Below are 17335 nucleotides of genomic sequence, written 5' to 3' on the forward strand. Positions count from 1 at the left end.
TTGTTCAAAGAAAAGTAAAGGGTTGTTTAAAAATAAAGACAAACACAAAGTAAGTCTTATAGTATTTCTAACTTAAAACAGCAAGATGTTACTGCTAACGAATAATTGAAACCCAAAACGCTCAAAAAGAAAACATAGAAAACTAGAAACATCAAACACCAAGGTAGCAAGTACTGATATACAAGAATAATTAAATCGCTAAACAGATAAGAAATAAAATGAACGATGAAGTTAAACTATCAGAAATTACAACACACAGGATTTTGGCTGCAGGTCATACCGCTCTCCTAATCGTATACTTCCTATATTGTATTGTGTCATTTGTGCTTTACTGAAAGCAAGAGATTCTGTAATCTTAATTTATATTATTATAAAAATGAAAAGTAAAGATTACTGTTAAATAAAATATTTAAATTTTAATTGCTGATATTTCTATTAACTAATATTATTATATACTAAACATTCATTCGTTTTCATCAGTTCTTTTCAGTCATCCTTACTATCATAGCTATCTGTTTTTTTTTTTTTTTAATTTTGAACAATTTAAGTACATCGTTAAAAATACAAATAGTTTTCATTAAACACAATAGTCGTCAAAATTTTGGGTCAAAGTGATAAAGCATTTGTTTACATACTAGGTGTACATAAAAAAAAAAAATGTCACCATTGATTGGATGCTTAGAGAGGAAGACTAAAGTTGTGTTAAGAGTATGCCAAATTTCGAGGTTTTTTTTATAGAACATGTTATCATTTTTCTTTCTTTTTTTAGAAATACTCTTTTTGAGACATACCTTTTACAAAGATTTGGAAGGTTGACACCACATACTTGATTAATGGCATAGGGACACAATAAAAATGTTGCTTCCACAGGCGAAGTTAACCAAAAATCTCTATAGCACTTCATATTTCCTGGAAAGCTAATTTTTTTTCTATTTATTTTAAGTTTGACTTATTTATTTATTTTAATGTATGAGCAATGTTTTACTGTAACACGCATATGGAATAGGCAATTGATTTTATACGAAATGCTTATTTTCAAAAGTTTTGCCCTTTTCGAAACATTGCGAAAGCTGCTGTTGCGTTGAAACTTCTTACCTGATTGGCTTATTCAAGAAGCAGCCATTTTTCTACGTACATGGGAACACGGCTGAAGCCTTGCTCTTTAAGTACTACTTGATTTTTTTTAGTTAGGCTTGTCTCATAGTTATTTGGTATGTTTAGCTGTAATACTAAATCTTAATATTAAGTAGCCTTTAGTGTTCCCTCATGAAGGTTCGGTGCAGAAAATCACAGGTATATGACTAGTCTATTAGGCTATATGGCTATTTAATAACATGCCGTTTTTCTGTGAAGTCCAGTAGCCTTCAGACCTACAGCAACTGTGTCTTTTCCCAGCCTATTGGGCTGCAAAGTGCTGAATAACAGCTCTAGACTACATAATACTGGTCCACTATTACATGTTCATAACATGCTATTTTGTGTTATGTTTTTGTACAGCCAGTAACTTGATCTGATCCTAGCCTTTTGAGGGGGGGGGAGGGCTGTTGGGAACGAAGTGCTGAATAATAGCTCTGGCCTACAGAAGAAGAGACAATAAAAAACATTTTTAGTACTAATTAGGATATGTGTCAAATTGAAAGATAACGCAATAATCTTTTTTATCCAGTAGCCTATTCAATCAGACACTTAGGCAAAGTTAGATGTCTGGATTATCTTTGAGTCTACACTGCAGATATCCATTAGCCTATCCAACAGATCAAGTAATGGAAATAATAGTAAAATCCTAGTTTAGCTACTTTTTGCTGTCTTTGAAAGGGGTTTGGTTAGGAAAACAAAACTTTCAGTATTTAATCAAGGGCCAAAAACATACTCTGGGAAGTTATTGGCAAGCCTCCATATTAACCATCTTCTGAATATTAAGTCTTAGAAATTTGCCTGCTTGGCAGGTTGATATTTTGCAAAACAAAATTTTACCTTTATTTTCAATTGTCAGTTCTTTTTTCTCTGGTTTTAGTTCTGAAAATGGAATGTTTGTTATTTGAGTAGGATTTAAGCCATATCAATGTTCTTTTTCTAAATTTAGGAAATGTATTTTCAAACCTTATGAATTGGGATTGAGTAAAGTTTTGCAGCTGAAAACAGTTTTTGTGTACTTCATTGAAGCAGAATATCTGTTTTGCAAGCTGTCAGTTTCAAAACACAAAGATTTTAAAAGTCATCAAATGTTACTACCCTCTAGATAGAGAAGGAATAGAGGCTGGTGCTTCAAAATACCTTCCTGGGACATTCTTTAGTCTCTAGACCTATTCTTGAAAGCTTTAATTTCTTAACCTAACCCCTTTCCAAGATAACCAAAAGTAGCTAAACTAGAGTTTTACCAGAAACAACAACAAAGAAAGACATTGTTAGGGCTACATATTGGTTTGTCAGGGTTGGGTGTATTCTCAAGATAATAACTATTTTGTCAAAAATTAGTTGGAATAAAAAGTTGACTGGTAGGCTACTGGTTTTGTTTAATCAAAATGTTTTGCTCTGTGATGCCACTACTTTGCACATTTAGGACTATGTTTCCTTCTCAGGGGGACCTTTGGTTAAATTCTTGGTAAAGTTCTGGTTGAGGGGCTTCTTGCTATCTCAGAAAGAGTAGATATTTAGGAGCTGACCATTTCTGAAGGAAACATGCTAAACAAATAGAGATCGTACCATTAGATTCCTCATTTTATGCTGTTTCCTAGCATTATGGTTGCTTTTCTGGCACTTTTGTCAACCTCCCCTGATGTAGGCCTACCCAGACATAGCCCTAGGAAAAGCCTACATTAAAAAATAAAAGGAAATGACAAAATTCTTACTTGATAATATACAACATGTGTCTGCCATTCAGATCATCATGTTTCTTTCCTTTATTCTTCACTTTTTAAAATCAGTTCATAATGTTTGTATGCATAATTCTATTGTCTTTACTGAGGCAATACTAAAATTCATTAAGTTCAGACTGAAGAAGCTTGTTTTAACAGAGAACCTAGGAAATTCAAGAAGAGTCAATTGAAATAGAAAATATATTATTGTGCCTGTATCTGGGACCATGAGGAGGGTGGGGTGCATTGTCAGAAAAGTGACCATGATATTCAGAAAGAGCCTAATGTAAAAAATTTAATCTTGGAAATACACTTTTGTGTGTTTGACATGTTTTGTTCAGAAGTTCCCAGCCACTAAATGCCTTCCTTCAAAAGTAGCTGAGTTAGGCAAGTGAAGCCTTCAGGAATGAATCCATGACCTGAAATATACTACAACAAGGTGATGCTTTCCAGATAGTCTTTCCTACTGTGACAATTGTTCCATTCTCCCAATTATGTAGCCTTAGACTATATATAAAACCACAGATAATTTAGGCCAAAATTAAAGAACTCTTAGAACTAGATTAAAAGGAATCTTTTGTGTATTACATGTTTTTACAGCATTTTCATTGGAAGTATTCAACACAATATAGCCTAGGAATTTATCTAGCCCCATTGGGGGATGAGATTGGATACTTTAGGGGAGGTTTTTTTTTGGAAAGTATTGAATACAGACTCACATAATACTTTTTTGTTATCTGATATCTCAGTTCTACTCAGAGGCAGTGATGTAACATTGCCTATAGTAAAGGCCATACAGCTCTAATGTTCTATTATTTATTATTAAATAAAAAAAACAATTTTTTTTGAACTGCTAGTAAGGAGCAAAATTAAAACTTAAAACAAACAGAAATTATTATGTATATGAAAGGGGTTGTCCCCTCCTCAATGCCTTGTTCTTTATGCTTAAGTTTGACTCTTTCTCATAACTCTACTTTTTAAAACAATAAAAAGCTTTAGTATAAAGAGCAAGGCATTGAAGAGGGGACAACCCCTTTCATATATGGGATAATTTCTGTTTGTTTCAAGTTTTGATGATGATCCTTAATTGCAGTTAATAAAACTTGTTTTTTTATTTAATTTCTGAACATTTTTCAATTAATCCATGATTTGATTTTGGCTCACCATACATGAATAGTTAAAACAAAATTTGTATAAATTTTTTTTTGACTAATGGCTTTCTCATAGTTTTGATAGGACAATTTTGATTTTAAAAAAGGGAGGGCAGGGAGAAGGCTTAGTCATCATCCAATTTTTGGTTACTTAGAAAGGCAACTACAATTTTTTATTTTTTTACAAACATTTTTATTTCTTACTTAATGAAGTTCTATATTTATATATTTTTATTACATATGTGAATAGGTTTGCCCCCTCGTCAATACCATGCTCTTTGCACTAAAGCTTGAATTTTGTCCCAATTCTTTAAGAATGACTGCTGAATCACAAAGGCCATGAATAAATAGTTGAAATTTCTAAAAATACTTTAGTGTAAAGAGCAAGGTATTGTGTAGGAGATGAGTCCCTTATTTATGCAATAATTTTTGTTCTTTTTAGGTTTTAATGCTGCTCCTTACTTCCAGCTGAAAATTTTATTTATTTGTTTTCTCATTGGTTTTTTTTTTTTTAATAATGCTTGACAATCCTGCAAACTCTTCATGGAAATTCGCTTCCCTCATGATAAATTCCTCCATGGAAAGATCCCCCCACGTAACCCCCTCCCTGACCTACCTCCCCCTTCAACACAAAAAAGTCCCCCTGAATATGTCTATATACTTCCCAATAACCCTCACTATGTGTAAACAATGGTCAAAGTTTTTCAAATTGCAGCCCCTTCCCCCAGGGGTTGTGGGGGATCAAGTCATTCCAAACAACATAATTATTAGGTTTGTCGACTAGGCTGAAGAAAATGGCTCTCTCAGAATTTTGATGCAGTGACTTTGGGAAAAAATGAGCATTGCAGGGGGCCTAGGTGCCCTATGATGTTTTGGTGGGCACCTTAAAAAGGGCACTAGAAATTTTAATTTCCATTAGAATGAGCCCTCTAGTAACATTGTAGGGCCACTGGTTTGATGCAATCACCCTTGAAAAAAACATGCATCTGTGATTGGTCTTCTGGCAAAAAAAAATAAAAAATCTGCGTTTTTGTAGATAGGAGCTTAAAACTTCTACTTTGGGGCTCTCTGATATGCTGAATTTGATGGTGTGACTGTCATTAAGATTAAATTACTTTACGGGTGTTTTCCCCTATTTTCTAAAATAAGGCAAAGTTTCTCAGGCTTGTAACTTTTGATGGGTAAGACTATACTTATTGAACCTTACATATTTAAAATCAGAATACAAATGCTATTCTTTTGATGTAACTATCCATATAAAAATTCTGTTTTTAGAGTTTTGGTCACTACTGAGCTGGGTTGCTCCTTACTGCAGTTTGTTACCACAAAGTGTTTGATATTATTTTTTTTACAGAAGTACTTCATATGGAAGGTGTGACTGCATAAACTCAGGAAGGGACTCATTCTATTGGAAATTGCAAGTTCTAGTGCCCTCTTTAAGAGTCAAAAGTGATCAGAGCAACTACCCCCCTCCCTGCTCTTTTTCTCAGTTGCATCCAATAATCTTTTTAAGATTCTCATTTTGTTAAAAATAGTTCACAGATCATGTAACTGAAACTCAGGCGTCAACACCACCCTCAGGGCCTGGAAACAGAAGTTATAAGTTATGCTGTGGGGGCATATACGATTCTTATAATGGGGATGCTTGTATAAACTTCAGATAAGTCTCATTTGATTGGAAATTAAAAGTTCTAGTTCATTTTTTAAGAGACAGAGAACAGAGGGCAACTAGCCCCCCCCCATTGACCCCCTTTTTTTCCCAAACCCATCTGATAAGACCTCCAAGATACCCATTTTTTTTAAAAGAATAGTCCAAAGATCGTTTAACGAAAAATCTGGGGTTAATAGAGCCCCCCCCCCCCCCCAGAGGCAGGTATTGTAAGTTATGCTGTGGGTACATATATTCTTCTTATGGAAGGGATGCCTGTATAAACTGCAGAGAGGGGTCATTTGACTGGAAATTAAAAGTTCTTGTTCAGTTTTGAGAGGCAAAAGAGATTGGAAGGTATCTAGCTCCCCATGCCCTGTTTTCCCCTAATGCATTAGATAAAAATTTTGAGATAGCCATTTTGTTAAAACAGTTCAAAGGTCAGATGACAAAAACGGAGGTGTCAAGACAACCCCCCAGGTCCTGGGGAGAAGTATTGTAAGTTATCGTCTGGGGGCATATATGGTTCTTATGAAAATGGTGCTTGTATAAACTTCAGAGAGGGCTATTTTGATTGGAAATTGAAAGTTCTTGTGCAATTTTTAAGAATCAAATGAGATCCAAGGGTAACTAGGCCCCCCACCACGCCTTTTTTCCCTAAACCCATCCAATAAAAATTTGACATAGCCATTTTGTTAAAAATAGTCCAAAGATCAGATATGAAAAACTCCGGTATGAATACAGGTGTTCTGAGTTATGCCTTGGGGACATATATGGCTCTTAAGGAAGAGATGCTTGTATAAACTTAGGAGAGGGCTCATTTGATTGGAAATCAAACGTTTTACTTCTCTTTTTAATAGTCAAAAGAGATTAAAGGGTAACTAGCCCCCCCCCCCCCCCACTACGCCCTATTTTCCTCTTTGATATAGCAATTTTTTAAAATAACTCAGCGACCATATAACAAAAACTCCAGGGTCTACACAATCTATTAGGGCCCAGGGGCAGGCCGCTCCTAGCCGTTTTCCCTAAACCCATCAAATAAAATTTTGAGAAAGCTATTTTGTTAAAAATAGTTCAAAGGTCAGATAAGGAAAACTCTAGTGTCAATACAATCCCCTAGGGCTTTAGGGCAGGTGTTGTTTGTTTTACCCTGGGGGTATATATAGTTCTTATGGAAGTTATGCTTGTATAAATTTCGGAGAGGGCTCATTTGGATGGGAATTTGAAGTTCTAGTTCACTTTTTAAGAGTCAAAAGAAATACGAGGGCAAAAAGCCCTCCTCCCCCTCTTAGCCGTTTTTCTCTGAACCCATCCAATACATTTGAGATAGCCATTTTTAAAGTAGTTCAAACATCAGATAACAAAAACTCCGGGGTCGACACAACGCTCCAGAACCCAGGAAAAGTGTTTTAAGTTATGCCCTGGAGGCGTATAAGGCTCTTATATAAGGGGTGGCCATATAAACCTTGAAGGTGGCCTATTTGACTTGAAATTGTAAGTTCTAGCTCACTGTGAAGCAATTTGGGTCTATGGGTAAAACGTTTGTTTATACTCAAACCACTCTTCATTATAAGGGGACTTTGGGGTGAATTATTTTGTTATTGTTGTTGTAGGGATTTGAGGAGGCAACACTCAAAGGATTAAGAACCAAAATATTATTTTATTTTCAACTTAACAACTATAGTTCTTTTATAGTTATTTCAGAAGAGAGTCAAAAGAGATCCAAGTGCTACTAACCCCCTCCCCCTAACCATTTTTCCCCAAATCTATCTGACACAAATTTTGGGATAGCCATTTTTTTAAAATAGTTCAAACATCAGATAACAAAAACTTTGGGGTTGAACCAAACCCCCAGAGCCCGGGGGCAAGTGTTTTAATTTATGGCCTGGGGGTGTATAATGTTCTTATGTAAGAGGTGGTTGTATAAACCTTGAAGGGCGCTAATTTGATTGGAAATTGAAAATTTTAGTTACCTTTTTATTTGTCAAAAGTTAACGGAGGGGATTCATCCCCCCCTCTCCCCCTGACACAAACACCCTCTTTTCTCAAAATATATCAAATGAAAATTTTGAGATAGCCAGTATGTTTGAAATAGTCCAACAATAAGATAACAAAAACTTCGTTGTCTATATATGCTCCCCCCCCAGAGCCTGGGTAAGGGCTGTAACTTATGCATTGGGGGCATATATGGTTCTTATAGAAGAGGTGGTCGTATAAACTTTGAAGGGAAATAAAACGACTGAAAGTTTAATTCACCTTTTAAGAGTCAAAAGTGATCTGATAGTGACTAGCCCCCATTCCTCCCAGCCTTCTTTTCCCCAAAAGTATCCAGTCTAATTTTTTATATAGCCATTTTTTTTTAAATAGACCTAAGATAATATAACAAAGACTTCAGGGATAAAACAGCCCCCTCCCCCAGAAATATCAATGGGCAAGTATTGTAAAATGTGCCCTGGGGGCATATAAGGTTTTTAAGAAATGGGATGGTCGTATAAACTTTGAAGGGGGCTCATTTGATCGGAAATTGAAACTTCTAGCTCTTTTTTAAGTTTCAAAAGTGATCAGTGGCCAATTAACCCACGCCCCACTTTCCAAAGGGCAGCCGGTCATGATTTGTGATACAGTCATTTTGTTCAAAATAGTTCAAAGGCCGAATAATCATGCTTCTGGGGTTGACTCCCCTCCAGCCGTGGGGAAATGTCTCTGAGCTATGGAACTTAATCAATGTTACTTTGATACTTTGTTTACTTTGATGCTTGGATTTAGTGATTTACTTGGTAACTTTGATTTACAATGCAAGGGCTTTAAGTTGTGGAAATTGCTTATTGTTACTTTGATGTTTTGTTTACTATGATAACTTGTTAACGTTGATCCTTTCTTTACTTTGATACCTTGGTACTTTGATATTAGTTTGGATGCTTTGATGAAAGTTTGATGTTGAAAAAAAAATATTTTGAAACTAGGGTTTTTTTTAAAAAAAAATTGAAACTTTTGCAATAAAAATACAAACAAAAATTAATGAATAAAACTTTCTGAAAGTTTTTTCCTCAATTCTTTCTGAAAGGATTGGGGTTATGTACTACTAATGAATGGTGTTTTCACAACAAACAAGAGTATGGCTACTGCCCGTTTCCCAAACGGTAAAATTACCATTCTCATACTTAAGTAACCAATTCTCTTACTTAGAATTATCATTCTCTTACTTAAGTGGCTACAAAATTTTGCAAAATTAATTTAACTTTTTTAATTATAATAATTGGGATAATAGAATCCAAAGACTATTGAGAATTGGATTAAGGATTTGTTGCTAGACCACAGTCGTCTTCAGCGAGTAATTATCTTTCTCGTAATTAGGTGGCTATAAAGTTTTGCAAAATTAGTTTACCTATTTTTTTTATAATAATAATTGGAAGAGCAGGATTCAAACACATGTGAGAATTGGATTAAGGATTGGTTGTTAGACCATGGTTGTTTTCACAGAGTAGGGGTTATGTACTTCTACTGAATGGTGTCTTTACTACAAGCAAGAGCATGGATAGTGCCCGTTTCTCTAACGGTAAAAGTATAAGGCCTACTGTGTATTTGATGCTTTACTAAAAGGAATTATGTTACAATTATTTTCTTTTGTTCTTATTGCAATATTGAAAGGAAAATGAAAGTTACAGTGAAACCAGGCCAGGATTTATCAATAGACCCACTTGGCCCTGCGACTTTTACTATTCCCGAAGTTTTGGAAATTTCCCCAAGAATCTTGCAAAAGCGGAATGACAAAAACACTTGGGCCTAGAGGCGTCAAAGCTTTAAATCCAGCCTGGGTGAAACAAAATCTTGAGCTGTCGAGCTTTTAGCAGTTAATATAATTATATATCGAATATTCAGTTTAATTTATTAATTCTTACCAAAACTGTTAATTTATTTGAAATGAAAAAAAAATATTTTGAAATAGATAATTTTGAAAAACCTGAAACTTCGGCAATCAAAAACGAACAGAAATTAATTAAAAAATACAACTTACCAAAAAAGATGTTTTCTAATGAAAAATATAGATCACATGAAATAGAAACCTACATCAACTCAAACTGAAAACAACCAGCAATTACAATTAGTGAATAAATGAAACCCAGAACGAACAGAAATTAAACAAACAATCATAGCAAAAAATAACACAGTAGTTACTAATAAATAATCATAGCAAATACATAAACAATAGTTACTAATATAAATGAGTAAATAAATCTTAAAACGTGTGAAACTTAAATTAAATATATAAATCCAGCTTGAAACAAACAAAAATCTCTACAAAGATGAGTTTGAGTTTTGCCTCCTTCTTTAACTGTAAAAAAGAAAACCTACCGCGTCATTGGCGCTTTATTGAAAACCAATAATATTACAAATATTTTCTTGCGTACTTATTACAATATTGAAAATAAACACAAAATTTACAGTAAAATTAGATTTTGAACTTATGAGCTTTCAGTAATGAATATCATTATTTATTTAATTACATTTTACTGGTTCTTTCCAAGACTGTTCAAGACAAATATAGCTTCACTATAAACAAGAGTCTGGATACTGCCGCCTTCCCTAACTGTAAAAGTCTAAGCCTTTTACTTTTACTTTATTGGTGTTTCACTGAAAACGAATTAAATTACAAATATTATCTTTTCCAGCTATTGCAGCACTGAAAATGAAAATTAAATTACAGTGAAATAAAATCTTTAACTGATGATCTTTCAACAATTAATAGCATTATATATCAAACATTTAGTTTAATTTTATTTGTACTTTTCAAGACTGTTCGATTTTACAAATAGTTTTATAGTAAAATGCCAATGGTGCAGTAGATTTTAGACTTTTAAAGTGACAGAAAGAGCCAAAACGCAAACTCTTCTTTGTAGAGACTTTTTTTTTTTCAAGCAGGATTTGCATATTCAATTTGTTTCACTCGTTTTAAGATTTACCTCTCATTTATATTAGTAACTTCAAGAATATGTCACCTCTTTGATTGCTTATTCAATTCTAGAATTTATCATAGAAGCCCAAAATGAAAACATACATTCAGTAGCCATCATTCAATGGTCAGTTCTGATATAGCTAATTAGCTTTTTTTAACTTTTTTGCTCAACTCACCATCTGTTATGTTTTAATTTTGTCACATAAATTTGTTAATTCTTTCCTTCCTTTTTTATTAGAAAAATATATCTTTATTATCTTTATTTCAATTTGGGGTTATAGAAAGCAAAGGACCTAAAATTGAATATATTAAATGTTTGCTATCTGTTATTATGAGCCACCATTTATTTATTTTTCCAGGTATCTCATTTACTGGGACACAAAGTTTTGTTTAATCAGCATGGATCCACCTCTGGTTGACAAAGATATTAGTAATGAAGAAGACAAAACTGTTAACGCTACAACAGAACATGTGGAAGATCCTTTTAATGATAATGATCACAGAGATATTCATCTTGGTTTTGAAGGTGAGGTGCTTGGTGACCCATTTAAAAATGTATCTACTGACAACAGTGAAAGCAATATCCACAAATCAGCTATATCTGATAATTTGATTAATGGGAGTGATTTTTGTGTTATCAGCAAATCAGCTAATATTCTTCCTGAAACCACTGATTTATCTGGGAACCAAAAAGACATTGTTAAAGATCAGTTAGACCCTGTTGGAGGTGAAAATCAGGATAATAGTGAGGCTGAAAAACGAAAACTTGACAATTTAAGTTCAAAATCTGAAACTCAAGGTGAAATCATAAGTACTGACAATGATACTTCTTCCATCCTTAATGAAGTTGTATCAGCAAGCACTCAAAATTTTGGTTTTGTTAAAAGTGGCAATTTACATTTTTGTGGTAACCAGAACGTTTCTTTAGTGGCAAATCACATACGTGAAAGAACAGACAAAATCATTTTAAACAACAGTTTAGATGTAGATTCTAGTAACCAATCAGAATTGGCAGCATGCAGTAAAGATATTGAAATTCCAGGCGAAGTTGAATGTGAGCCTTCCTGTGAAGTAGATAAAGGCAAGAACATTGAAGAAGAAAATGACCAGGATGCTATTAAAGCTACAAATGATGTTAGAGACATTGTTTCTGAGAGTAATTGTGTGAAAAAGAATGATTTTGGCAATCCTGGTTATGTAGGTGATGATGATATTGACATGTCAGTTGATGAAAATGAAGAATTTAATGAAGAAAATTCTACTATTATTTCTGATGGCAATAATGCTATTAATAAATTCTCTAATGTTGACAAAAATGCTATTGAAGGAAAAGATGAAAATCATTCAGAAAAACAGCTTGTCAATAAAGGCCTTGAAGACAGTGAAATTGGAAAATGCTTCATGGATATAGATAATGGTAGAGATAGCAATAGAGTTGAAGTGGAAACTGGGGAGTCACGTGATGGATCTATTAGTAATCTCGACACAGGAGGCACATCTACAAGTAAACTGGATAGTCTTGAGTACATAAGTCTAAATAGTTCACATGACATAGTAGGTGATATGACCAGAGATGAAGATGATGATAGTTTATTGGGATCTTTAAGCTTCAACACTTTGTCTGATCCTTTTAAAGATGAGGAAACAGATGATCCATTGAATGACAAAGGTTTTCGTATTAATAAAGAAAAAAACTCCACAGTTTCTGCTGATGAATCTTTTGAAGTCTTTGAAAGCCATTCAGAAGAACAGACCAGTAAGTCCAATGCTATTAAACTAAATAAAGAACCAACTAATTTAGACAATATAAGCTCTGGCGTTAAGGACCAAGGAAAAATTAAAACTTCAGACCCTGTCATTTATAGTGAAGTACATTCTAAGACTCCTGAAACTGAAGTAACATCTGATAATATTAGAAGTATTGATCATGACCACTCACGTTTACAACATGATTGCCATAGTCCCATTGCCCAACATAATGACATGATTTTAGTAAAGGCTGATATGTCTGTTGAAAAAGTAAAAGAACCAGAGAATCTCATTTCAGTTAATAGACCAAACTCTAGGAAAGATGCAAATCTAGATAGTGGAATGGTCACTATCAGTGAAATTCAACAAGCCAATTCTGAGTGCCATTTGAAAGATCCTAGTATTTCACTAGCAACAGAACCAGAGAATATGGTTACAAATAGCATGCCTAGAACAATAGAGGGTGTTGTAACTAATGAAGAAATCTGTAAGGAACTGGTTGAAAAGCCAGTCAATGCAGAGAATACTTCTAGTCTGAATAAACTAAATACTGTCGAAGATATAATGACTACTGAACAGATTCATGAAAATCCAGAGAATGCCTTGGCCACTGCTACTGAAGATAAACAAACAAATTTTCAGAGTGAGTTGGAAGATTCTAGCTCTTTAATGGTAACAGAAAAAGAGAACGTTTCTATCAGTAATGAACTGTGTGTGGATGATAGTTCTAAAGAATCTGTTGTAATTGCAGAAGAAACTGCTGGAAATCTACCCAAAGAGCCAGTTAATAAAGATGAACATCTTAGCTTTGAAAGTGAGTTACAAAGTTCAAGCTCTTCAGAGGTAACAAAACAAGAGAGTCATGGTTCAAACAGTAAATCAATATCAATAGAACATTCAGGTATTACAAAACAAATTCCTGGAATTGTTGGTGAAAAGACACCGACCGTCAATAAACAGGTAAATTCACTAGGGGTAGAAACAGAGAAGGTTGCTAAAAACAATGAGTCATTCTCTATGGAAGGTGTAGTGACTACCAAAGAAGTTTGCGACAATTCAGTTGAAAAAACAGTCACAAACAATGAACATAAACGAAAAAGTTCAGAAAGGAATTTAGAAGCTCCTAGTTCTTTGTTGGTAGCAGAATCCGAGAATGTTGCAGCAAATAATGAGCCAGACTCCATGGATGATGTGGTAATTACTGGAGAAATTCGTTCAAGTAGCAAACCTTGTATAAGTAAAATAATCAGTGATAAATCTGAGGAAGACAATGATCTGACTATTAGTGATGAAAAGACTGGCATCACTCGAGGTAATAGACTGATATGTATCATTCATGGTGATGGACTTCTTGATAAATTAGATGATCAGAAGGTTGCTCAGTGTGTCCAATGCAAAATGGTAGGTTTGCTTTTTATACTTATTAATAAAAGCAAGGGAAAACCCCAGGCCTATAAATTTTCTGATGGAAACAGTTTCTGGATAAGGTGTAAAATGTAAAAAAAGGATTGTAAAAATGTAAATAAATGTACAATATTAAATGAAAATAAGTCATAATATATGCGTGCAATAGAATAAAAAAGAAAATTGTATCTCGGTGAATTCAATTTAATAGTATCAAGTTAGTAAATAGTGATGTGTCTCACCTGTATTTATATGAAATATAAAGAAATTAAGATCAAACAAACAAGAATTATTGCATTGTAGCATATGCGATATCCAAATATACAGTTATTGCAAATGAACCAATTCATATTTTCATATATTTATTGAATTTTGAAAAAATAGCTGTTTATTGAAAACACAAAACTTGTGCAAAAAACAGGATGTTGTCTTTTGGAGTAGAAGTCTTTAAGTAGCCTTCAGGGAATAAAAAATTATTTTGTAAGGCCAGCAGTAAATTTTACAAGCCATAAAATAAGTATTTGTAGCATACATATTTCCACTGCCAAAATTCATTAACCCCAATGCAAAAAATGGCAGACTTGTTTATAAGGTAGCTCATTGATTTGAGCAGCTGTATTATAAAATAGTCAAATAGATTTTTAACTTTGGAAATTTGATTTAGCATTATTAAAACCTAAAACCATTATATCAACTTCAGAAATCCTATTATTTCTTGTTATATAGTCCAGAGATTTTCAAGCTATGACACAAATTTATAGTTTAGCTTATAATTTTAAACACTTTCCTTTCATAGTTAAAACCCAACCTTCATTTTTAGGTTTAGTTTTTGAATGCTACCTTCATTTCAGATTTGTCTGTAAGATGATAATTTACAATGTATGCCAGATTAAGCAATATTCAACCTTTATTGAAATATTTTAAGCCACTTTGAATTACCACTGTAAAAGAATCCTAACGTACCTAATGTTTCTACTTTACGATTGTATTAATTTTTTTAGCTGAAAGTAAGGAGCGACATTAAAACTTAAAACGAACAGAAATTACTCCGTATATGAAATGGGTTGTCCCTCCGCAATCCCTCGCTCTTTACGCTAAAGTTTGACTCTTTGCCACAATTCTACTTTTTAAAACAATTAAAAGCTTTAGCGTAAAGAGCGAGGGATTGCGGAGGGGACAGCCCGTTTCATACACGGAGTAATTTCTGTTCGTTTTAAGTTTTAATGTGGCTCCTTACTTTCAGCTAAAAAAATTAGTTTTTTTTTATTTAATTCTTATTTTGTAAACCTTACTTTTCTAACACTGGTGGCTCATATGTAATGAAAACATCAACTTGAGCAAGTTGTATAGCTTTGATTAAACAAGATTTAATGCTTGAAATAGAAACAGACGAAAACAACTTTGAAACTAATACAATTCATTGGATTTGGCAGAATGCACTGAAATCGATAGAAATGCTATACAAATTGTTTATAGTGAGCTGCGATTTCCTATTTCCCTTTCACAGCCAAAACTTAAATCAATCAAAATGTCTACCAATCTACCGGTCCTCACTGGAGCTGTTCAGGGTAATAATATTCTTGTCTATTCCCTCTTCTGAAGGAAATACTATAATAGCAAAAGGATAGTCCCATTCAGTTTCCCAATCAATACTTTTTCTAAGGATAATGGTAGCTACCCTGACAATTGCGTCCATCTTTAATGGGGCTAGATATACAGGAAAAAACACTAGAATAAGACAATTATTACTTTATAATATGCAAAAAGTTTTCTTCAGTCATATTTGCAGGTTTTACTTCATTTCTATGTACTTTTAAAAACATTTTTATTTAAAATACCATTTTTTAAGTCAACTATATATAGCCTATAATAGGATTTTGCTTTATTCTCTTTAGATTTAGATGAAACATTTGATTTATTCGGCACATGAGACATAAAATGTACAGGAGATTATGGGTAAAACCAAAGCAGTATGGGTAACTGATAAGGGTCGGATCTTCTGCGATTTAACATGTAAAGATAGAAATAGAAAACTCCTAGCGCCAAACGCAAAGTAGTGGCTGACGAAAGCACTAAAAATGTCCCTAATAAGTAAAAAATTTCGAACAGAACTGCATAACTGATATGATAAGGGTATACGTCTATCCTAATAATAATAATGATAATTTATTGTTGCCCTCTGCATACAACACAAATGCATTAAAGAGGAGTATTAAAAAATGAAAAGAAAAAGAAAAAGGGCACAAAAAAAAACACGCACAATTCTTGATAACTTCAGACACTTTATAACCCTTTTTTTTAATTAAAAATAAAATTCCTCCCATCAGCTACCAAAGGGTTCTCCTTATGAAACTACGTAATTCCAATGAAATGTTACGGGAAGCGCGGGTACTTGAGCTGCCTGTCCCTAGCAGTTTAAGGCCTATAGGCTGGCCGGTACCAATACGGCTCTTCAAACTCACTCCCACTCCCTTCTGCACATTACATAAATATACCTGAATCAACCCTTTATCCAATGTCTTCTTCATGCTCAAGTATATGGATTAAAAATCAAAAGTTGTCACAGCTGGCGACGCTAGGCACTTGATAGAAGGCAAGTCAGTCGAAAATCGATAATTTCGTTGCAGCAGTCAGTAAATGTACGTGGCAGTTCGTCCATTTTTTGAAAAATGTCATAAACACCGTACTGTCGCGAAAATTAATTATTACGAGTCCTAATGGGGATACTAAGAAAATACTTGCAGAATCTAAAGAACAGCGATCGGATTTGATTTTTATCAGATGCAGAGAAAAATTTCCAAACAGGTGTCAAAAACCACACATGCGGCGCGAAAAATGCATTATATAGCTGACCAAGGGTTCTCTTATCAAACTGGATCTGTATATTTATACTAATCTGTATATTTATAGCATTTAAACGCAAAGAGTAACTGTTAATAATAAACAACCCGTACAGGTTTGATTTCTATTATATTAAAAAAAAAATGTAGAATTTTGCTTTTTTTACTCCAAGAAAGATCACGGATGTCGTTAATTTGTTTGTTTTCATTTCCCCAGGGGTAATGGTACCGCACCCTTTGTCCTAGAAGACCGGTAGAGGGCTACTTTGATCAGAAATTAAAAGTTCTAGTGCAATTATTAAGTTGCCAAAACGATCCACGTCCTTTTTTTGCATAGTCATCTCATCAAAGTTCTGAGATAGCTATCTCATCTACCATAGTTGAAAGGTCCGACAGCTATGCCTTTAGGGATGATATGACCCCTTAGTCCCCGGAGAAAGGGCCGTAAGCACTAAGTTGTGCAGTTTATCCATTTCTCACCCATAGTATTTGTTATTGGGAAATATATGGATTTTTTTGGAAGGGGGGGGGGAATATCCCATGGAAAAAGTTTTCAAGGGAACTTTCCAGGAGAAATTTTATACGGGGGGAGGGGATTTCCTGGCATTATTCAAAAAATAATCTGGCATTAAATAAGAAAAAAAACATTTTTTTTTCAAATGAAAGTAAGGAGTAACATTAAAACGTAAAACAAACAAAAATTATTCCGCATATGAAAGGGGCTGCCGCTCTTT

General features: G+C 33.8%; 1 protein-coding gene across 1 annotated transcript in view; it reads left to right on the forward strand.

Moving 5' to 3' along the window:
• The first annotated feature begins 1069 nt into the window (after window positions 1-1069).
• Window positions 1070-17335, forward strand: part of LOC136026460 (zinc finger MYM-type protein 4-like) — a 67662-nt gene continuing 51396 nt past the window's right edge. Inside the window, 2 exon segments of the mRNA XM_065703058.1 lie at window positions 1070-1166; window positions 10968-13758. Coding sequence (XP_065559130.1) covers window positions 11008-13758 — 2751 coding nt within the window. The 5' untranslated portion in view covers window positions 1070-1166; window positions 10968-11007.

The sequence above is a fragment of the Artemia franciscana genome, chromosome 4, assembly GCF_032884065.1.
Source record: "Artemia franciscana chromosome 4, ASM3288406v1, whole genome shotgun sequence".
Taxonomy (NCBI): domain Eukaryota; kingdom Metazoa; phylum Arthropoda; class Branchiopoda; order Anostraca; family Artemiidae; genus Artemia; species Artemia franciscana.